This window comes from Engraulis encrasicolus, chromosome 7 (assembly GCF_034702125.1).
Source record: "Engraulis encrasicolus isolate BLACKSEA-1 chromosome 7, IST_EnEncr_1.0, whole genome shotgun sequence".
Lineage (NCBI taxonomy): Eukaryota > Metazoa > Chordata > Actinopteri > Clupeiformes > Engraulidae > Engraulis > Engraulis encrasicolus.
In genome coordinates this window covers 45,731,492-45,754,938 of record NC_085863.1, presented here as the reverse complement: position 1 = coordinate 45,754,938, position 23,447 = coordinate 45,731,492, and the positions used below count along the sequence as shown (strand labels likewise).

Below are 23,447 nucleotides of genomic sequence, written 5' to 3'. Positions count from 1 at the left end.
ACGCTATTTGCCATTCAACGCTTTGAAGCCAGATTTGGGAACATTCCAACTTACATTCCACCTTAGCAACGCCAAACGCAGGTGCTGATTGGACAACAACAAGACTTCTAACGGTCAATCAAACCATGTTCTGATGCTCATTGGTCAATTTAACTTTTAATATCTCTCTAAAATAAAACATCACCACAAAAAATCACCACCCTGGTAAGTTGGAGAGCAAGGGGACCTACTAGTTGAGCGAAAAATTATCCCCCTGGAGTGGCATTTAAGGGAGATACAGGGTTTTATGTCTCTCATAGGAATGAATGGGATTTGGCCATTTTTTGGTCTTTTTGGGTCCAACCTTGGCTCCAACTTGGCTTCAACAATGAAATAGAATTTTGGCCTCCATTCTATTTACTCTCAATGGATTTGACTGACAGTCGGTGTTGTGGAATTTCGAACTGTGCGGAGGACATGACAACGACATGCCCTCTCTGCTGAATACTGTAATAGGCTAACTATTACCAGCCTAACCAGTGAGCCAACGGATCGACAGTTTGTTTCGTGTAAGTAGCCAAGAAATATTAAGGGTTTAAACATGGTTATGACTCCTAAATCCACACACGATTCATGAATTTGATGGAGAACATCTATGCTACCAACAAACAACTTGTAGACGAGGTGTCCGTCCACCACACAGCATCTTTTTTGTTTATGGTCCAAACATTAGAACTAGCATCGCATCTAGCATTTCCAAAGCTGTCCTTCATAAACACGTATAGCTTCTAAGTTTTACAGTTAGTTTTATTTCTTTCAAGTTAATTTTCATGTTGGTTGAGTAAATCACCCCCGAGGAAATACTCGGTGTTCGAAAGGCAAGAACGTTTTGTTTTCCTGTCAAGTCTGAGATCCATATTAGATCTTAGTAGAACTAGATGTCCAACAACGTTGCCTACAGATGCTAGCTTTACTAACAAGAAACACAGCCCAGGGGTTTAGACAAGAAACCTACGTGAATAGAAATGAAGCCAGGTTTGGAGACCCAGGCCGTGTATTAACCCCGTGGAGTTCCCCAAGTAGCCTAGTTCTTCGGGTGGAAACAGGAGAGTTGGGGCCATGATTGGGCAGCATTTTTCTTTTGTTACAGTCCGGGGGTAGCCTGGGAACTCCCATACTGCGTTTAGTTCTACACAATTATTTCAATTTCACTTGTGATTAGGTCTGTTAACCTTGCCTGGTTAGCACCAGACCTAATCACAAGTGAGATCTTTCAGATCGAAACGATTGTGTAGAACTAAACAAGGCAGTATGGGAGTTCCCAGGCTAGTGTTAATAGACAGGTCATCAGCTGGGAAAATTAGGCCTTTCGTCCTACCGCCCTTTTCTCTGTGGATTACTGATCAGAAGGCAGAAATTAAAACATGGGGCCACGTCAATTTTTGCCCAAAATTTAATTTGGCCGCTGTTTCCCAAAATTACTGGTTTTCGTGCATTATTCATTATACTATAAGGTGATATTAATGAAAACTATTTTAAGCACTATTCTGTCCTATTTCCTTACATACATGTTTACAAAGGTTGACTAAACTAAAACAAATGAAAATAAAGTTGGCCACCTTGCAATATCCAAAGGAAAGTGCTGAAAATAATGATTGAAATGCACATAGAGTCTATGGCTGGTAAAATTAGGCCTATTGTCCTGTCAGGCTTTTCACAGTGGTTTACAGACCAGAAAGCCAATTGAAAAATATTCACCAGCTGGTTGCCATCTCAAATGTGCCCCAACATTCAAAATGTTCTCTGTTTTTCAGAATGGCAGACTTTCACACATTTTTCTCAATACTGTAAGGCCAGAATTATCAATAAAGATTACCTATGCTTCAGTTACATTGTCCTATATCTTAACACTTTTAAATATCCAAAGGAATGTTGTCAAATTTCACAAACACAGTGGACTGCTGAAAAAAGGCATATTGTCATGCCAAACTTTCTCTTTGTGTGTGTGTGTGTGTGTGTTTGTGTGTGTGTGTGTGTGTGTGTGTGTGTGTGTGTGTGTGTGTGTGTGTGTGTGTGTGTGTGTCTGTGTGTGTTAAAGTACAGACAGGAAGCCCCAATTGCAGTTCAGAGATTTTATTTTCTTTACACAGGAATCCAACGAAAGAATTGCAGTCCAAAAACAGTCAACAAAAAGGGGTAACGCTCAGAAGATTCAATGGGCAGTAAAAGGGCAAAAATTAAAAACCCCAGTATCGGTTGTCAAAGTCTTCAAGAAAAACTCAAAAGTTGCATAAGCACTTGTCCATGAAAAAACTCAGGTCACAAAATCTCCAGACAAAAAACTCAAAAGGATGCAAGAGAAAAAGTCCAGGCAGTTCCAAAAAGTCACAACAAAAGATCTTCACCAAAAATTCCAAAAAATAGCAAAAACAAGGAGCATGGAAAAAAACTCAAAATTCACAGGGATAGAGCACTTACGAATTGGCGCACACTCGGGAAAGGACAGAACAGTCTGACACATGGCAAAGGGTGAGCAGGGCTTAAGTAGGGGGAAATGAACAAACAATGAAGGTGATGCCAATGAGGGGCAGGTGGCAAACAATCAAACAATCATGAGGGGAAACAAAAACAAAAGCACATGGGCAATGCAGTACGCAAAGGGGTCACTAGAGGGCAGGCAAAAAAGTAAACAAAAGGTGACAGGTGGAGACAGATTGTGCCTGTGTGTGTGTGTGTGCGTGCGTTTATATGTGTGTGTGTGTGTGTGTGTGTGTGCCTGAGTGCGCTTTTCTCAAGTGTGTGTGGTCAGTGTGCTTCTTTACATACACTGACATAGACACAGTAGACCGTGTGTGTGTGTGTTAAGGGGGGAGGGGTGTAAGGTGGGGAATAGGGGGATAAATGAGGTGGTGAGCAGGGTTAGGGGGCAGAGTGGGGGGTGGGGGGAATGAGTCGGGTTGAATTAGGGGGTGAGGGGGCAGAATAGTGTGTGGGGGGATGAGTGAGGGGGTGGGGGGAAATAGTGTGGGGGGTTCAGGGGGGCAGAATAGTGTGTGTGTGTGGGGGGGAGTAAGTTGAGTCGGGGGGGGGGGGGGTGGGGGTGACCTGCCAAACTTTTCACAGGGGGTGGGCGAGTATTATGTGAGACCATTTTGAATTTTGGGCCACATTTGAGATGGCAACCAGCTGGTGAAGATTTTTCAATATGCCTTCTGGTCTGTAAACCACTGTGAAAAGCCTGACAGGACAATAGGCCTAATTTTCCCAGCCATAGACTCTCTTTTCAATCATCGCATTTCAATCATTATTTTCAGCACTTTCCTTTGGATATTGCAAGGTGGTCAACTTTATTTTAATTTGTTTTAGTTTAGTCAACCTTTCTAAACATGTAGCTTATGTAAGGAAATAGGACCGAATAGTGCTGAAAGTAGTTCATCGTTCATGAATATCACCTTATAGTACAATGTAATAATGCATGAAAACAAGTCATTTTTGAAAATGGCGGCCATATTGAATTCTGAGCAAAAATTGACGTGGCCCCATGTTTTAATTTTTTCCAATAGGCCTTCTGGTCAGTAATCCACAGAGAAAAGTGCGGTAGGACGAAAGGCCTGGATATTGCAAGGTGGCCAACTTAATTTTCATTTGTTTTAGTTTAGTCAACCTTTCTAAACATGTATGTAAGGAAATAGGACAGAATAGTGCTGAAAGTAATTCATCGTTCATGAATATCACCTTATAGTACAATGTAATAATGCATGAAAACAAGTCATTTTGGAAAATGGCGGCCATATTGAATTCTGAGCAAAAATTGACGTGGCCCCATGTTTTAATTTTTTCCAATAGGCCTTCTGGTCAGTAATCCACAGAGAAAAGTGCGGTAGGACGAAAGGCCTAATTTTCCCAGCTGATGACCTGTCTATAACCAGGCAAGTCCGGGGGTGCGTTGCGTTCCAATAATGTGTCCTTGCGTCTTCCACTTCTGCTTGTGTGTTGTCATCACTGACAATTAGGCCTGTCACGATAACAAATTTTGCTGGACGATAAATTGGCCAAGAAATTATTGCGATAAAAGATAATATTGTCTTCTCGGTCATTTTCAAAAAATATTTTGAAAATGGGATAAAAATGCGAATACACCCTTTCTAATTTTGAAAACGGGGTGCTAGATGGAGATACAAGAAGATAGACAGACTGGAAATTTTAAATACACCTATGTTTAAGCTGAGTGAAATGTGCCTATCATATTTAGAAAGAGTGACGAGGAAAACAAAGAAACATGCAATTATTGTGGCAAAAAAGGCATCATGCTTGTAAAAACGTATTGTACGATATATTGACTTGAATATTGTGACAGCCCTACTGACAACAACAGCATTATGTTTCAGTATATCGCAAAAGCTCAATTGTTAAGTCATTTTCTCATTTGCAAACTGGATGGTGAATGAAGAATAGTCCCTCAAAAGTTGCTGACAGATGGGAAACTTAATTGTTTTCTCCACGGAGGTGGGGCCAGGAGGCGGGTCGAGGCCACAAACGCAAGTGGAATATCGGAATGTACACCGGGTTAGCACCCAAACATCCCTTTCAGACAGCGTCCTACTGCGTCCACAGCTAGTCCACACTTAGGTGCCGTTTCCACGTAGCAGGATATTTTTTTTAGCAGGGTATTTTTTTCTCCTGTTGAGGTGTAAACGCATTGTAAACGCATCCTCCATTGTAACAAATGCGTTTCAGCCCCCTAAACAGGATATTTTTTTCTCCTGCTTTTTATACCTGGATTTTAAATATCTGCTACGTGGAAACGGAAGGCCAAAACCAATGCAAAACCAATGCAACCAGGAGAAAAAAATATCCACATATAAAAATATCCAGCTACGTGGAAACAGCACTTAAGGTGGCCTTCCGTTTCCACGCAGCAGATATTTAAAATCCATAAAAAGCAGGAGAAAAAAATATCCTGTTTAGGGGGCTGAAACACATTTGTTACAATGGAGGATTTATTTTTATCCACACGTTGCGTTTACACCTCAACAGGAGAAAAAAATACCCTGCTAAAAAAATATCCTGCTACGTGGGAACAGCACCTTAACCTTCACACTCTGCTCTCCAGGGCAATTGTGCAATTAATGAAGATTGGCCACCAGGCTGGTTCAATTTAGCCATGAAACGTCCCACACTGAAATGAAAGGTGTTTTAGTATCATTGTCCAACCCCTGTAGCTATAAATGTCTGTAGACCTACTAAAACCAGTGTTTACTATCTTGATCAAGTGTCGGAGAACAGACTAATGGCTGTATTTCCATGTTCATTCATTAATTGGTTGATTCTTCTGTCTTTTTAGGATCTTGCAATTCTTGTCAACTCCTGCCAGGATGGTTGATCGAATGATATTCAAGAAGTTGTTATCAGTGTTACTTGTGACACTTGTGTGTACAAAAGTATCCACGATTGATGGTAGGTCCATTTTAATACTACCAAATGGGACAAATATACATTTATGGATAATTCATGTATCATTTAACATAATGAGCACAACTTACCAGAAATGGCTCCCCCCTTTTCACACACATTTTTCTCTACCATCCTTGTAGTGTTGACACGTGACTTCTGTTACTCTGAGCATTGGTGTGGTAAGACTGACTTTCATTTTTATGCTTTACTTGGGGATACTTCAGCGTAATTTAAAAACTATAACTCGTCCAATAATGCCCTATAGACTACTCATTGGATTCATATGCCATTTGATTCATGCTGTTATTTTGTTGTGTAATTTTTTGTAGAGCCAGCTGCTTGGGAGGACACGTTTTTTGAGTGTGCCGACAGCCCATCAAAATATCCTTCACCAGTAAATCTAAATCCCAGTTTCATGGAGAGGGATGCGACCTTGACACCACTTGAATTTGTGAACTTCAGTTCCCTTCAGGGAGGGAACTGGGTTTTGAAAAACATCAGAAACACTGGTAAGAATGGCAACACCAACTTAAGGATGTAGCTAAGTGGATGATTGTAGAAATCCATACTGAAGCACCAGGGTGTCCACTAGTACTATAATGTTAAGGCGGCCACCTTGACAACAAAATACCTACTATACGACCTTGACTTAGAGGTCCTCTGAAAAGATACAATGTTTTGTTGTGAATGAGATTTCTGAAGTTGCTCCACCAAATAGGTATTTTCATATCACATTTCATATGAAACTGCACATCATAGCCTTTTCAATGATCATAGTCATAGTATGTCTCTGATACCATTGCCATAATGCTGGTACAATGTGTGACTTAAGGGCTCTGCATACTTAACGTGCGCACTTTGGCGCATTTGGCGCGAGAACCATTTAAATGTGGCAGACCATTCATAGTCAAAAGCGCCATTTACAGGCTTTTGCTTGCATTTTCGGAAGTGTGCCCTCTGCTGTTCATGAGAGAAACGGCAGCATCTGTAGAAACTCGATGCAGCGTGAGTTCTACAGATGTATACAAATAGAAAGCCAAACACGGCTGCTGTAGGGCCAGTGGGCCACTGAACGTCTGACTTGTGACTTACCACAATGAAACATAGATTTTTGTTGTAGCCTACATTGCCAGATCATTCCAAGACCATGTGAGAGCATTGTTCTGGCTGCAGAATTTATAAATAGATCACCAAACACAACGTGCTTCTGAACAAAGTAAACAATTGTTTCACTGAACAACATTTAAGGGAGAAGATAAAATAACTCTCTAGGACATTTTATTATCCTCAAAATGATGCAGGGTTCATTCTGTAGTAGCCTACAGTAGCTGTAGCCTCTCTTCGCAACTCCTGCTTTGTCTGCCTACCTGCATGGTCGCTGGTGGCGCACGCCAAGTTACAAAAAATGTGGGGTGCACGAACTCGCGCCACGGCAGCTTGTGGAGGGGCGTGTGACGTCATTTTGAGCGCACGCCATCGTCGCGAGGGAGGTATGAATGAGGTTAGCGCCAGTTACGCTAAGTATGAATCCGCCTTTAGGGCCTCAGCACATTGGCTCCGACAGCACTGCGGAGCACTTTCGCTTCTAACACAATTCCGACCCCCAAACCCAATTTCACACGAACATAGCATGGATATTCAATGGGCGGCTCTGGCAAAATAGAACTCAACTCTATTCGCTAAATGATATCCGCAAATGTCCGCGGACATCGGCGCGGGTGTGCGGGGTTGTATTGACAACAGTGGAATCGAACTTTGGCAGAGAAGTGCTCAGCACTTTGACGGAGCTGATGTGCGCAGGCCCTTACTGTAAGCTGACATGGGGAAATTCTGCACTCTGCGTTTATTTCTGGGTACTCATGATACTGTATATTGTACAGCGTTAGTTATTACTTTTGTCCTGTAATATTGTATAACGGTGTGTTCTTGCTTTGCTTTACAGTTGCTTTGGAGTTTAACGTTGGAATGCAAGTAAAGGGAGCTAGCTTGCCTAAGGATTATGAAACCATACATGCCACATTCCACTGGGGAAGTTATTCTAACAATGGCTCAGAACACACGTATAATAACAGGAGATATCCAATGGAGGTACACACACACTCGTACACACACATGCATACACACACGGAAGCACACACAGATATGCACTCAATACTCAAACTGGCCTAGCACTGTCAGCTTGTCAAAGACAGCAGCAGGTCTCAGACTGTTTATGATAATATTGCAATAAACACATGTCAAAACTGGCATTTATCAGGCAACTCACATGCAGCCAATTAATGTTTTATTTATTAACCTACATTTAAACTTCATATTATACACTACTGTTGCGAAGGGGAGTAGAGTTGCCCAGTCGGAACTCGAATCCAGACCTTCTGGGATAGTAAACTGGGGCTCTGACCGCTACACCAAAGAGCCAGGCTCGTTGGCATGATAGTCAGAACACACCCACAACCCTAGTGATGGTCACTCTATCACAACTATATATTTACTATGCTAGATTTGACTTGTACACAGTAAACACAAACATACACACACACACGCGCACACACACACAGTGACACAATGCCGTGATGATGTCTTAATGTTGTTTGCTGTTCATATGCTTCCAGATGCAGATCTACAGCTCTGTCTTTGGCTCTGGCTATGCTGACCTGAATGAAGCCCTCACCAATGAAAGCAGCTCCGTGCTGGTCATGAGCGTCTTTGTTGATGTGAGTTGATAACCCATCGTCTGGGTTCCACAAGAAATAAGAACATAACTAGAAATACAGTCAGAGAGTGCAGACCTCTGCCAAGGAAGCCGATGGATAGAATTGACTATTGCTTCTTTTCCATTGCTGGTTTTCTGGTAGGCCTAAAGCTTGACACGGCGCAACTCGGCCACCACTTTTTGCTCTTCGGTTGAGCTGTGTCGTGCCCAATCGAAAAGCAAAAAGTGGCGGCTGAGTTGTGCTGTGTCGAGCTGTAGGCCTACCAGAAAACTTGCAGTGGAAAAGAGGCCTATGCTACACCTTAAGTCTTCCTGTCTTGTTTTTGTGGAGTTAGAAACTGGGATGTCAAAATTCGCCCTATCCCGCAATGGTGAAGAATCTTTAAAAAAGAAAATCCTGCATATTATCACCACCAAAATGTGATCACTTGTTCCTTTTGTCATTTCCAACAACTCTGCAAAATGTCATCAAAATCCATTCATAACTTTTTGAGTTGTCCTACTGAGTGACAAACAGACAGACAAGCAAACCAATGCGACCGAAAACAACCTCTTTGGTGGAGGTAATAACATTTTTTGTTAAGAGTGCAGTTGCTCATTACAAGATGAAATACAATTACTAATTACAATTAGTGGTCAGGGGCGCAACTACTCATTTCTGGCGGGGTATGCAAGAACTATTACATTTCAACCGTGCAGTGCAATTCAATGCATGCCTTTGTGTGACATTTCCTGTTGTACAGGGTTCAGAAGTAACCAGTTTCATTATGCTTTTTTTCTTAATTAATGGAAAGCAGTAGAAATCACAACCGTGTACCGTATGTATTACTCAACCGTATGTATTAGGAGGTCAACGTGTCTTTTATATCTCCCTAGATTGCATATGAAAACAATCCCCTCATGGAAACAGTTGTCGATGGGTTGCACTCAATACCTTTCGCAGGTAGGTCTTGTGGCCACCACGTCATGTTTCATTTTCATAACATTTGTCCTTTATTTCGTGTAGCTCAAAAAGCACGATTTAGGTATACTTACATGCCCCAACTGGGGTGGAAATTCGGAAAGCCATGAGGGAACTGGCAGAGGAGGGCAGTTTCTGAGCTGACTCCTGCCCAGGGGATCACAGAAAGCACACTTGATCTAGACACTGGTGGAGGTGTGTCAGGCTAGCCAGGCCATGCCCTCCTAGTGACGCAACACCTTCAGTCTCGAAGAGATTTGGAAGTTGATGATAATCAGGCTAGCGTCAGGCAGCAATGTCCAGCAGGCAGACCATCGGCCTGTATCTTCAAATGTAACATATTTAGGCAGCCATAGCTCAAAGATGAGGGAGTTGATTGTGGAATCCAAGGGTTACAGGATCCCCTTGGCTTGGCCCATATCATTCTCTAGCAAGGAACCTAACCTCACATTGTCACCACTACCTTGGACCTAAATAACTAAGTCGCTGTAGATTAAAGCTCTACTTGTAACAATGTGATGTAATGTTAAGTGCACCAAAGTTCATCTCCTTGCTAGCTTTCGAGTGCATTGTATTATAATGGAGCTCCGTTCTTGTACACGAATCACAAAAGCATTGAGCAGCATTGAGGCTGCTTTCAGGTTCCCTCCAGGCAGTCCATCATTTAAAGATGATTAGAAACTTTAGCATTATTACGGTAAATAATAAATTCACCATAGTACCCTAATACTGATGATGACTGATACACTGATATTGTACTATATGTATTACGTGTGCATGTATTTTTCTGAGCATTGTTCTTCCTTACTGTGGGTAAGTGATTGACTGTGCATGTTTGTGGTAGGGGACCAGGTGGCGGTGACACCGTTTATACTTGAGGATTTCCTGCCGAACAATACAGACAAGTATTACCAGTATCAGGGGGCCCTCACATACCCCGACTGTATGTATAAAGTGGAGTGGATCATCTTTGAAGAGCCCATCTATATCAGCGAAGGACAGGTACACCAATTGTCTTGTGTGTGTGTGTCTGTGAATGTGTGTGTGTGTGTGTGTGTGTGAGAGATTTCTGCTAATATTTTACCAAAATATAAAAGTAATTAATAAATTAAATGAGTACAATTAAATTGTCTACTATTACCATTAAAACTGATGTCATGTACAGTATATCTATCATTTATCATGTATTCAATGAATTGCGCAGTATAGGAAAATAAATTTCCATTTTCATGTGTCACCTACATAATATAATAAAATATACAGTATGTAAGTAAGGGTTAACGTTCGGCGAGAAGGTCGCTACCGTGGAATAGCAGCACGACAGAGAGAATCTTAGACCCCGACACGGAGCGGAGGGGTCTTGTTCTCTCTGAAGTGCTGCTATTCCACAAAGCGACCGACTCGCCGAACGTTAACCCGCTTATTATATGGATATACTTCAATGATTCACACATGGCGGGGACATTTCTTTATTTAATGTTAAGTTTATTATAATTTTTCATGTCAAAAGATTGTTGCTGCGCAAAACAAAACAGTGCCGTTGTGGAACACCGCTAGGCAACAGGTAGCCTAGACAACAGGTGTTGTCTATCACAGCAGCTGATTAGAGTCTTGTTGAAAAGTCGCTTTAGCAGTGAAAAGTCTTGTTGCCATTGACAGCGGTCTGATATAGACCAACCCGTCCGTTATCTCAAATATCAGACGTGCGAACGTTGGGGAGCCCCATTGAAATGAATGGAGCATTCGACCGATGACGTCACACCATATAATAATATAATATAATATACTGCGATAATTGTGTTTTGCTTGTGCAAAAGGGCACAACTCATTCTCATTCATGATATAATCCAAAAAGTCATGCTTCTCTTTGTCTTTCTCCCCATCTCTCCCCTTTTGTATTACATCTCTGTCTCTGTCTCTGTCTCGCACACACACACACACTGGTCTGCCTATCATGCCCCCTGTAGTACTTTAGCTTCTACAGCCAGGTGTATTACAACGAGATAGCAGACGAAACAGCCAAGCTGCTCATCAACAACTTCCGGCCTGTTCATCGCTTGGGAAATCGCATCGTGAGGGTCAGTCCTAACGCCACCATCCCTGTCGAATCCTCCACTTGTGGCCTCTCTGCCAACATCCACCTCGCTGTTCTTTTACCCAGTCTAGTGTCTGTGATGGTTAAATTGATGTAATCAATCACTATAGCCACCCCAAGCTTGCACCCCTTACATTCATGTAGCTCACTTGATATTGAAATATACGTAGATATATTCTATTTGGATGTTTTTCAATGTTTTTGTTCATTTGTATTTACACCACATTCTAACCACAAAAATGTTTTTTTTTTTTTTGGTAGCTTAACTAGCCTGTGTGTGCAGATATCTGGTTAAATCTTTCTTAGTGGTCAGGTGTTCTAGATGTAGATGTGTTTTCCTTTTTATTTTTTCATTATAATCATTTATACTTTCGGACTTAATGGAGCTGTCCAGCGACACATTCGTCTACATTACAGCTTACACACCTTTGCACATGTGATATGTGTGTACAGAACTGAAGTTGAATTGGATTTACTCAAGAACCTTTGAATTGTTGAAAATAAAACTTAATTGTATCACATTGTCGTACATGTGCTGTAGATTACTAGTGTAGATACTAAACCTTTCATTTAGTTAATTATTGTTGTATGTGTATTCATAGAATGAACCCACAGCCTGCCAGTGACATGCATGTTTCAAGTTGTCTTAGATGTGTTGGCTCTTACTCATGCTTTAAAAAACAGCAAAAAAGGAGACAAATTTGGAAAAATGGAAATGTTTATTTATGCTTTATAGTAGCAACAAAAAAGGGAGAATAATTGAAATGTAACAGTGGCTGGCAGTACAAGTAGGGCTGTAAAGTTACAGTACTGAAGGCATGAATTGAACTGAATTGAATGGAGGGAGATGTAAACATGATAAACACCTGGTGGAACAACGTGGGGAAAGTTGACGAAACACATATCTGTTGTGGTCTGACACATAACTCTCTTACATACTAGTGCCCTTAACTCTACTTTTGACCTTGCCCACATGCCCTTCTGACCAGTGGCGGGACAATTGCACACAGGGCCCAAAGGCAAACCATTTGAAGGCCCCCTCCATACAACATGCCATGGTCAAAATAAGGCCCCCCAACTAGGGATGCACGATGTGTAAATTTTCGGCCGATACCGATATCCGATATCCGATATTGAGATTTTGGCCGATAACCGATATTAACCGATACCAATGTTTTTTTTTTTTTTTAAGAGATAACATTTAATACAGACTGACAATGATGCAAACAAACTGAATTTTTGAATGTCCTCTTATTTCCAAAAACACTTTTTAACTCCCTGTGATAAAATTAGATAAAAAAAATAGAGACAAACTAGAAGACAAACAATGAAAGTCACCGTCACGTCCAAACTTTTAGAACCGTAACATATAAAAAAAAACATTGGCGTTAACATCGGCCCAGTTTTACCCATCGGACCGATGTCCGATGTGTTGAGAAATGTCAAATATCGGCCGATACCGATACATCTGGCCGATACATCGTGCATCCCTACCCCCAACACCAATACAGGAGGGCCCTGGGCCCCAGGGCAAATGCCCTGCTTGCCCCCCATATAGCTCCACCCCTGCTTCTGACCACCTTAGAGTTCATCTGTAACACCTCTATTGCTCAGTCATTTTCTTTCTTTCATCTTTTTCAACATGATATCCCCCTCCCTGTTTTAAACATGAAGTACTCTTTGTCGCCCATACTTGTAAACCTACTGAATGTGTTCAATCAGTGTTCATATTGGAACAATACATGGTAAGCCTCCAGGGAAAGGCTTGCCCATGCATCACTCTTGCACCATGCATCCAGTCAGATTCTAGTGTGGCGTAACATCAATACTAACATAATGAGGGTCACACAATACTTAATGGGAAACCCCAGGCTGTCAGCATCATGTACTACATATTGCTAATACTTATTTACCAAGGCAAGCACCTTCCATATCTGAAATGTTTCTAGGAGTGTTTCTGGACACACGGTCAAAACTTTGGATAGAAAGTACAGTCAATAGTCATGACTGCACTGTTGTAACGTGTATGGCTTTGTGATGTAAGGTCTCTGAAATATCACAAAACAATAAAGCTGGGAAAGCCTCCCTTCCTGGTCAGGTACTCTCAAAGAACCAACCATTCCTAAGTCTTCTCGTTTTCATCATCAGGTACAAAATCAAGAAAACAGCATACAAAAACAGAACAAATAACAAAAAAACGCTAAATAAAATACTATGTCAGTTTGACAACATTTAAAAAAATGCCTTACTACATTTAAAATTAACAAAATATAACTGCGATATCAAATACACACTTGAAACCAGTCAAGCTCACAGTCATGTTTATAAGACATCTTATTTAACCTTGTTGTAAGGTTGACAAGCAATGGTCGGCAACACTAAAACAAACATGATTTTCTGATGCTCTCATCTATTATTTTACAATAAATGCTTTAATTGTAGAATCTTCTACTTCATTGAAAATGTTCAAGACGGAAAGCAGGGTTATTTTTTGTTGTTCAACTGTAAACGTTGCTTCATCATTCGCTGGCACTGTACCTTACTGAAACTCCATAGTTACTGATTCAACTCCTTGTTCATTTCTTCATACTCGCTGTACGCCACTTTGCAGAATATGGAAAGTGCACATCAATCATTGCAATAACCCAATGAAATAAAAACAAAAAAGAAATCGAAAAATATTCACATAATGTTGATTTGAAACCCCCCACTCCCATAACCGTCCAACAGGCGACCCACCCTTATAGAAATAAAACCAAAACAAGTGTCACATTGAGACTATACTTTTAAGCAGTTGACTTGTTTTAAATTCTTTTTAACTTTTTTTTAAAAAAATGGATGTAGACATGGGAGGGATTTGTTTGTCTATAGTTTTGCTGCAGCTGTTAGTGCTGTAAGGCTTTGTCACTAAATCCTACACTACTGCATTGTTTTGACCTCTGTAAACATACTCTACAGAATTTTTAAAGTAAAACATTTGCATATATCAAAGCATCATTTTTATGTATATATAGTAATTTGCTGAGGCACAACATCAAGGGAAGTCTGCCAGATATATTGCTAGTCTATTAGAGTTTTGTGATACACATCAAAAATACTATAGGCTTGATTAATATACGGCACAAATGGTGATGAGTACAAAGACACAAGTGTTTTCCTGTTTATTGGGTACTTTGTTCCACCCACTAAGAAAAACAATACAGTCAAACGAAATTTGAAAGATGGAATGTTAAAATAGGCTCCAATTTCAAAAGGTACCTATAAATAAAAAAGCTAATTAAATATGCAGAGTATTAATACTGTACTTGTTAAGTTGAGAAACAGCCAAGATAAAAAAACAAAACAAAAAAAAACAGCACTTAATGTTTCTTGGCTAGATAGTTAGAGGGTATCCAGCTCTCCGCTCGATCGTTGACATTTTTACAGAACCACCAGCCGCTGTTGTCGCGTTCCATCACCTCGAAGACGGTTCCCTCGCGGAAGCTGGGTGTCTGCTCGTCCCCGTCGAAGTCGGCCACGGCCAGGAAGAGCTCCTCCTTGGCCGGGTCCCGGATGAGCGGCGGCAGCTTGTCCCGCGGCGGCCCAGGCTTCTCGCTCTTCACCTGCGGCTTGGGTGGAATGGGCACCTTGCCTCTAGGAGGCTCCTCTTTCTCCTTCTCCTTGTCCTTCTCCTTTTCCTTGGGGTCTTTGGAAGGAGGCGCCTTGGGTTTGGGAGGAGGGGGCCGACTCTGGGGAGGTGGCGCCACAGCGGGTTTCCCGTTCTCTTTCGCAGGGGCTTTGGTCTCAGTGGGGCTGCTGGGCTCGCTGGTCTTTCTGGGTGGAGGGGGTCGGCGGGGCGCGGCTGTGGGCCTCTGCGGAGGCTCTTTAGGAGCTGCCGGAGTTGGACGGGGGGGAGGGGCCGCGTCATGGCCATTGTGCTGCTTCGGAGGAAATTTGGGGGGTTCCTCTGCTGCTGCTGCTGCCGCTCTGCTGTTATTCAAAATGATGCTGATAGGTGATGAGGGCTCGTTCTGAGTGGCCGCGTCCGATGCTGCTGCCGCCGTCGCCCCTGGGGGCTCGGCCGGCTTGGATGGTCGCAGCTTGCTCCTCAGGTTGGTTATGTCCAGCTCGTTCTTTGGCTGCACCTCGGGCTTGGCGGCCGGGACGGGTTTGGGTCTGAGCATGGGTTTGGGCTTGAGGAAAGGGGCTGGAGGGCTGGCCCCCGCTTCTCCTGCCTTCTCCTCGGCCGGCTCCACCTTGGGCTTGGGAGGCTGCTTGGGCACGGGCTTCAAGTTGAACTTCTTCACCTCCTTGGCAGACACCTTGTGTCCGCACTCCAGGCCCATCTCGTTGCGCAGGTGCAGGGCCTTGCTCTTGTCCTCCGCCGCTTTCTTGGGCTCGGGGGGCTTCTCCGGCTTGGAGGGGGCTGTCTTGGGAGCCAGCAAGGGCATAATCACACCGGGCGCCGGCGGTTTCGGGGGCAGTGGTTTGGACATTACGTCGTTGTTGGTCCTGCTGTCTGCTACGGCCTCACTATCAAAGCTCCTGCTGCTCTCCCTAATGGACTCCCTGCGGGGGGGCAGGGCCGGCTTCTCTTCAGTGGCAGGGGGCGAGGCAGGGGCCGGGGGAAGTGGTTGGGAGAACAGCGGATTCTTGCCGGCGCCTGATTTCCAGTCTCGCAGCTTGGGCCGGGCTGAAAACTCAACACTGGCTGAGGGCTCGTCTGGTAACGGCTTGGACCAGTTGTCATCCGAGGCACCGTTGTTGGCCACAGCGTCCTCAAGCTTCATCTGAGCCATCTCATTGGGCAGGGGGGCCAGGAAGTTGGGACGTGGGACGTTGCTGGTCTTCTTGTATTTATCGATGAAGGTCATGGGGGCCCATCCCTCTTTCTCGTCAATCTGGATGTACCACCACCCACTGGAGTTCTTATCAATCACCTGTGACAAAGGTCATCGTAACACGAACTATGAGAAGAACAGTTCATCAACAGTATTATTATTTATCATAGTGTGGTTAGTTACTTCATGAGCTGAAAATACTGATAGCACTACCACTGTAGGATTGCTGTCAGGCCTTTTTTTTAGTACAGGGGATATACAGTATCTTGCAACAAGAAAATATTGACACATTGATACCATTTATCCCCCCAGATGATACCAGTGGCTCAAATTTTCTGGCCCTGGACAATATGGATCAGATCTTGATCTGTTTGAAACAGCAACACATGGTATCAGGGACAACAAAAACCCTGCAATAGCGGCCAGTTTGATTCACTTCTACAATATAGGATTAAATCTTCCAAAAATAAAAAAGGGAAGAGATGGCACCCTGACCAAAAAGCTATTTAGACCTTGACCATGACATGATGTGAGTGATTGTCCATTTCAACTGAAAATTGGACATAAATCAATCAGTACTTTTGAGGAATGTTGCTAAGATACAGACAGAAAAATCAAACACAAAAGCAAAACCATGTCGTCAATAGAGGGGTGGGTAAGAAAACCTCAAGCTAAGTGTTCTAAAACCTCAAGTATATGTTGTTGTTGTAGTATGTTACAAACATAGAGATTATACTCTGGAAGGCTTGGATACTTGTGGCTTCTCCCACGCATGCACTTCCAATGTTCTCAAGTATCTCACACTTGATGTGGGAGAAACATAACAGCAGGGCTATATATGTTCTTTTCATTTTCATTGTATGGTACAACTTATAGTGCATCCTGGTCAAATGTTAACCTCTAAAATGAACAGACTTTTTTTCCATACCTCCACTTTGATGCCTGCCTGGAAGCTTATGCCATCTGGAATAGTTGTCTGGAAGTCTGCAATGGTGTAGTACTCTTCCTCCACCTGTGGGGGCACTGGTGGCTTGGGTAAATTCACCCCTCGAGGCTGCAATGAAGTGGGAAGAAACAGTACAACAAATGATACTTATTCTGTCTGAAGCAATTGGCAGTATGTATTTTCACGTATATAGGCAAAAGCTGAAGAAGGGAGGTACAAATTACTCCCATCCCGTGGCAGTAATTTAATTCGTACTAAAATTAGTGGAAGTGGATGTTGAATAGTGGTGTCAACAATAATCGATTCGGCGATGCAATGCAATGCGGGGCATGGACGATCCAATTCAATGCGGCAAGTTCCAGAATCGATGCAGCATTTTTTTAAAGTTTCAATTACTTCCGTGGATATTTCGGGAGCAAATGAATGTTAAATTAAATAAAAGCACTTCAAAGCATTGAAAACTGCAAGACTGATACAGAAAACAGCCAATAAATTGTTGCTCAGTATCTGACTACTTGTATTGCCTCATCATGACTGATGAAACATTTCATTTGCTTTCAGTAGAAATGTAATGCATTGCAATGCAGTGTAGAATTGAAGAGAATCTAATCGAATCGCTACCTCCCGAATCGGAATCGAATCGAAGCGTGAGGACAGTGCCAATGCACACCACTAATGTTGAACCTGGCTAACGAATCACTAAATTTAATAAATTATACTTTGTAATGCCAGTATGCAGTTGCAGTTTAGATATTAAGCTTTCCCAAAGAAGGAAAAGGTACAAACAGTAAAGAGGAGTTTCTTACAATGGTGAGATCACGGCGAGGTGGTGGTCCCCTTCTCTGGCCCGCTTCTGTGAGAAATAAACATTTAAAGACTTAGTACATAGTGAAAGGTCTCAAATTAAACTTTTAGTGCATAACTAAATCGAAAAAAACTATTACAGTGCTTCTTCTGAAATCAAAGCACATATAGGTAGTATCAACCATCACAAAAGACGACCACCAATATCACGTGACACCTCTGATGAAGGCTGCAGAGGCAAAGTAATAAAAACTAGTCAGGAACAGAAACTTTGATCTTTTACTGGCTTTGAAAACAAAATGCTTTCATAAATCTTGAGTCAGTGTTTGCATGTTCTTTCACACTTACTGTGCTTGTTGTTCTCTGAGAAAGGAGAGAAGCGGTTCTCTTTCTCTTTCTGGTTCTCCTTGTTCTGCTCCTTCTGCTGCTTGGATGCTCCGTCCAGGTCATTGGTGCTGGCATGCGCTGGCAATTTCGGACTCAAAACGTCAGCCTTTTTCAGGTAGGACGCAGGGGCCCAGCCCTCCTTTCCTTGGTACCTGCAGAGTGCAGACACCACACACACACACACACACACACACACACACACACACACACACACACACACACACACACACACACACACACACACACACACACACACACAGGTCTGAGGCACGCAGCCACTGGAGCCACAAGACAAACAACCAAATGAAAACAAAACCTAGGCTCTGGCCTACAATTTGAGGGCCATAAAGGGGACATTTAGATGTTCAAACCAACCAAGAGGTATGCACTGTAATGTTAGGGGCAACTCTGCAATAATGGTAAAGGAATTAGTCTCTGGATAAGATGGTCAGGAGGTATGTGCCTACTGTACACTGCTGGAGTGGGTATACCTCTGTATCTGAGATTCTAAATCACCTTGGACAAGGATGCTCACTAAATAACCTCTGTTCACACGTGCACTCTAGTAATATTTTGAATATTTGGACAAAGATAAGCACAATAAGTCAATACAATTACACAGTTTGTGTGCATGTTGATGATATTAATTCCCCTATGGTATACTTTCACCATAAAAGACCAAACATCTGTTTTTGTTTTTTCTTTTGTTTGCTTGTTTTCATTCCCCTAAAACTGTAATAATTTCTCATACCTGATCTTCCACCATCCTTCCAGGTTTTTCTGGATAACCTCCACAATCATGCCTCTCTCCAGGTCGATCTCATCTTCGTCACGGGCTGAGTATGGGTAGATCACTGAATACTTCTCTTCTAAGGGAGCCAAGACATAAACAATGCCAGATATCACTTTTAAAATGTGACGCATTCTGAACGCACTCAAAGCTTTGCACATTTGCATGGCTGCGTAAAAGCATTGTTAGTGTTAAAGTGCAACTTTTTCATTCCTCTTTCTGGCGTTTTCTTTAAACAATATCCTGAAAGATGTGAAGATGAGTTGCCAAACAAATAATGACAGCGAATAAACTTATAATACCAGAAAGAAAACAAAGACTGAAAGACACACACAAGTCAAAAATCAGTTTGTGTTCAGGTCTTCTGATTATCAATGTTAGTTTTCTTAGGTTTTGACAGGAGTTGTATGACAATCAGAGCCCTATCACAAAGCTCAGAGCACCAACACACTGAAGCAAACGCCTGAGACATAGAAAGCAGATGGAAATGCTCTCAAACCATAACTACTCATCATCAAGGAACTAAATCATGTGAGATTCTATGTGGCCAAAGATATACACGTATTACTATATATTCAATAATAAATCTTCAGACATTTCTAAGTAAGTAGGTCGGACCATTAAATCACAAGAACAACTCATGAATAATTAAATCAGTGCTAACTGCTATGCCTTGCAAGCGAACAGTCTGGTTCCATCGTCACACCCCCAAGCATTTAGCGAAACCGTTTGCAACCAGTCTAAACTTCTCAATTTGGATGTGCATTCAAATCTACAATTTGCCAAGCTCTATGTAACCCAGTGGTTCTCAACCTTTTTCGCACAACGCCCCCTTGACCTCATAAGCCTGCCAATGCCCCCGTTACTATTAAAACATTTAAATGGTCTAATGCCCTGAATGACAAATAAGCACCGCCCCCTCTCAACTGTATTATTCAACGCCCCCCTAGGGCTCCCCAGCGCCCCCTGGGGGGCTGTACCGCCCCCGTTGAGAACCACTGATCTAACCTCTGGAGATCATGACTTTGGGGCTGTAAGGGTCTCTGCTGAAGCTAGTTTCTCCCTCATAAGCAATGGTGTACCAAAAGGGGGAATTACTGTAAGTTAACAAATGGTATTGTTTGGTAAGTATTGGAATGCTAAATTCCATATATTATTTGCAAAACCACATATGACTTCAAGGTCATTGAACTTTGTCTGCAAGCCTCTGCATCTAACTTCATTTAACCTGCAAAAACACCACCACGATGAAATGATCTACTTTCTGTCTATGTCTCACTCACTGTTGTGCCAAATCCACTACATGTAGGTTTTGTTTAGAAACTTCTGTCCACGTACATGAAAATGATACGGCGCCAAAAGAATTTGGATGCAGACTGTCTATAAACATGGAAATGGTTTCCAGAACTGAGTTTTTCTGAATGTTACTTTTCTGACTAAACTAAATGCAATATAAGATTTACAACCATGATGCAATGCTAAGGGTAAAATTAAAAACAGCACTGCATAACATTTCTCAACATGGTTGGTTAGGCTGTGTTTCCACACAACAGTAAGTACGCATGGTGTTTGTTCTCATATAAACCACTTGCATACAATGGATTGTAAACATTGCTTCAATGATGAAGAAATGCCTTAGTTTCATCACTGTTTAAGCAGTCCTTGCTTTCTGACTTCATACACTGTGTATACATAAGATATATTAAAACTCTTGTTGTCGATTATTGAGTCCATACTATGAACTGCGTACTGCAGAAGAGCTCAGGAAAGACAACTAGATACAAAGAGAGACGCTCGTGCAGACAAGCCATGGTATAAACACTCTCAAAAGAGGTGACCGACGATAACATGAGGATAAGGATGAGGATGGGAATGCGCTAGGACTGCTGAACTAGAGAAGGTCCTGTGGTACGACCTTGAATTAGCTGAATTAAGTCTGAAATGAATTAAGATGCAGATGAAGATGAAAAACAAACTCCCATGTGCTACAAGTTACAGTGCCCTCCACAATTATTGGCACCCCTGGTTGAGATGTGTTTTTTAGCTTCCAATTATTTTATTTTTTTTCTAAATAATATGGGACCTTAATGGAAAAAAAGAGAAAAATCCAACCTTCAATATAAGTGCATTTATTCAGTGGGGAAAAAATCCCACATAAAGAAATAATTATTTGACATCAAATAATGTGTGTCACAATTATTAGCACCCCTGGTGTTAATATTTTGTACAACCCCCTTTTGCCAACAAAACAGCACCTAATCTTCTCCTATAATGTTTCACAAGATGGGAAAAGACAGAAAGAGGGATCTTCAGCCATTCCTCTTTGCAGAATCTCTCTAAATCATCCAGAGACCTGGGTCCTCTCCTCTGTACTCTCCTCTTCAGCTCACCCCACAGGTTCTCAATGGGGTTGAGGTCAGGGGACTGAGATGGCCATGGGAGGAGCTTGATTTTGTGTCTGGTGAACCATTTCTGTGTAGATTTGGCCATATGTTTAGGGTCATTGTCTTGCTGAAAGACCCAGTGACGACCCAGCTTCAGCTTTCGGGCAGAGGGCAACAGATTTTGATTTAAAATGTCCTGGTATTTCAAAGCATTCATGATGCCATGCACCCTAACAAGGTTCCCAGGGCCTTTGGAAGCGAAACAGCCCCACAGCATCACTGACCCACCCCCATACTTCACAGTGGATATGAGGTGCTTTTCAGCATGCGCATCTTTCGTGGTACGCCAGACCCACTTAGAGTGTTTGTTGCCAAAAAGCTCAATCTTGGTCTCATCTGACCAAAGCACACGGTCCCAGTTGAAGCCCCAATACCGCTTGGCGAACTCCAGATGCTTGCGTTTATGATTGTGAGTGAGGAAAGGTTTTCTCCGTGCATGCCTCCCAAACAGCTTGTTGGCGTGTAGACAGCGCCTGATGGTTGATTTGGAGACTTTGTGACCCCAGGATGCTACCATTTGTTGTAATTCTGTAACAGTGAGCTTTGGAGATCTTTTGATTTCTCTTACCATCCTCCTCACTGTGCGTGGTGGCAAAATAAACTTGGGTCCTCGTCCAGGCTTGTTTACCTCTCTTACAGTTGTTTTGAACTTCTTAATTATTCCTCTCACAGTGGATATGGGCAGCTGCAGTTGAGTGGCAATCTTCTTGTAGCCTCTGCCTGACCTGTGAAGGTCGACGCACATCTGCCTCACTTGTATGCTGTGTTCCTTTGTCTTTCCCATGTTTAAGAGTGGATAAGAGAAATGGCCTCGTGTCACGTCATATTTATACCCCAGGGAAACAGGAAGTGATGAATTACTAATTAAATGTTCCTACATACTCTGGTAAACTTTGTAAACTACTGTAGAAATGACAGAAATGCTTCAATTATATGTATTTCCTGGGAATTGTTAAGGGTGCCAATAATTGTGGAACAGGTGATTTAATGAAAAATAATTATTTTTTAGTCAGGGATTTTTTTATTTTCTTACAATTCATTTGAGTTGAAGGCTACATTTTCCTACAATTTTCAGTGTGACAGTATTCTTCTGCAATAAACACTGAATTTATTTTAAGGCTTTTAACACATCTCAACCAGGGGTGCCAATAATTATGGAAGGCACTGTATGTGTATCAGTAAAATACTTAATTCTAGTACTTCTTCATAGCACGTAATATTTCTACAGGGAGAAAAACAAACGACAGCACATCGATCCATTCACTAAACAAATGTCATTCCCTTGCAGAACATCAATCCATTAATTTCCACTGCCCATGCATACAGACCACTGCCATGCAGACAAGGCAACAGCTCACATTGAGCATTGGCAAGGCTCAAAACACAGTTAGCATACAGACACGCAATCATATCACAGACAAACACTTCCATCCATGCATGCACATACTGTATGTCACACGTCACATACAGTGCAGACACACACACACAAACACACAACTATACACATGCATATGCACATGTACATGCATGCCCACACATACAGACATACACACAAAACACCAGTGATGGACAACCTGGATCCAGCACTTTACAATCCAGTGCCACATATTCCAACTGACCTGGTTTTACCTCTCCAATTAAACCAGGTGGTCATTCGAGGAGGATAGTCACCTGGTTGAATTGGCCAGATAAAACCATGGGTGAGTTTCTCAAAAGGGAAGTTGTTAGCCTGTTAGCAACTTCGGTAGTTGTCAATGGGAAAATGCATTGAAAGCAACGAAGTAGCTAATGTAGTAAGCAACTTCCCTTTTGAGAAACTCACCCCAGGTTTTTTGGAATACGTAGCACTGGATTGAAAACGAATGAATCTTGTGCCTCTTTTCCACTGCCGGTTTTCGGGCAGGCTTACAGCTCGACACAACGCGACTCGGCCAGCACTATTTGCTTTTCAAAAAGGCACAACCTAGCTCAATCATAAAGCAAAAAGTGGCGGCGGAGTCGCACTGTGTCGAACTGTAGGCCTACCAGAAAACCGGCAGTGGAAAAGAGGCATT

At 42.3% G+C, this 23,447-nt stretch overlaps 2 protein-coding genes across 3 annotated transcripts in view; one reads left to right on the top strand and one right to left on the bottom strand.

The window, feature by feature from the left end:
* Positions 1 to 483: 483 nt before the first annotated feature.
* Positions 484 to 11,721, top strand: LOC134452967 (carbonic anhydrase 12-like). The gene is made up of 9 exons (XM_063203669.1): positions 484 to 548; positions 5,324 to 5,436; positions 5,574 to 5,612; positions 5,763 to 5,942; positions 7,376 to 7,521; positions 8,046 to 8,147; positions 9,023 to 9,089; positions 9,952 to 10,109; positions 11,075 to 11,721. Exons 2-9 carry the CDS (start codon positions 5,355 to 5,357, stop codon positions 11,297 to 11,299), a joined length of 999 nt encoding a protein of 332 aa, XP_063059739.1. The 5' UTR covers positions 484 to 548; positions 5,324 to 5,354; the 3' UTR covers positions 11,300 to 11,721.
* A 181-nt stretch (positions 11,722 to 11,902) lies between these two features.
* sh3pxd2b (SH3 and PX domains 2B) overlaps positions 11,903 to 23,447 on the bottom strand; it is a 79,765-nt gene continuing 68,220 nt past the window's right edge. For both annotated transcript variants that reach the window (XM_063203667.1, XM_063203668.1), the window contains 5 exons: positions 18,911 to 19,028; positions 18,121 to 18,311; positions 17,775 to 17,821; positions 16,951 to 17,076; positions 11,903 to 16,121 (listed from right to left, as the gene is read on the bottom strand). In XM_063203667.1, coding sequence (XP_063059737.1) covers positions 14,562 to 16,121; positions 16,951 to 17,076; positions 17,775 to 17,821; positions 18,121 to 18,311; positions 18,911 to 19,028 — 2,042 coding nt within the window. In that variant the 3' untranslated portion in view covers positions 11,903 to 14,561. The remainder of the gene's footprint in view (positions 16,122 to 16,950; positions 17,077 to 17,774; positions 17,822 to 18,120; positions 18,312 to 18,910; positions 19,029 to 23,447) is intronic.

What these genes read in the sequence shown, in the direction of transcription:
- LOC134452967 (XM_063203669.1), top strand. Translation starts at nt 5,355, where the DNA reads ATGGTTGATCGAATGATATTCAAGAAGTTGTTATCAGTGTTACTTGTG. An exon ending in ACAGGAGATATCCAATGGAG is followed by an intron (nt 7,522 to 8,045) that starts GTACACACACAC and finishes ATATGCTTCCAG; the next exon opens with ATGCAGATCTACAGCTCTGT. An exon ending in GCACTCAATACCTTTCGCAG is followed by an intron (nt 9,090 to 9,951) that starts GTAGGTCTTGTG and finishes TGTTTGTGGTAG; the next exon opens with GGGACCAGGTGGCGGTGACA.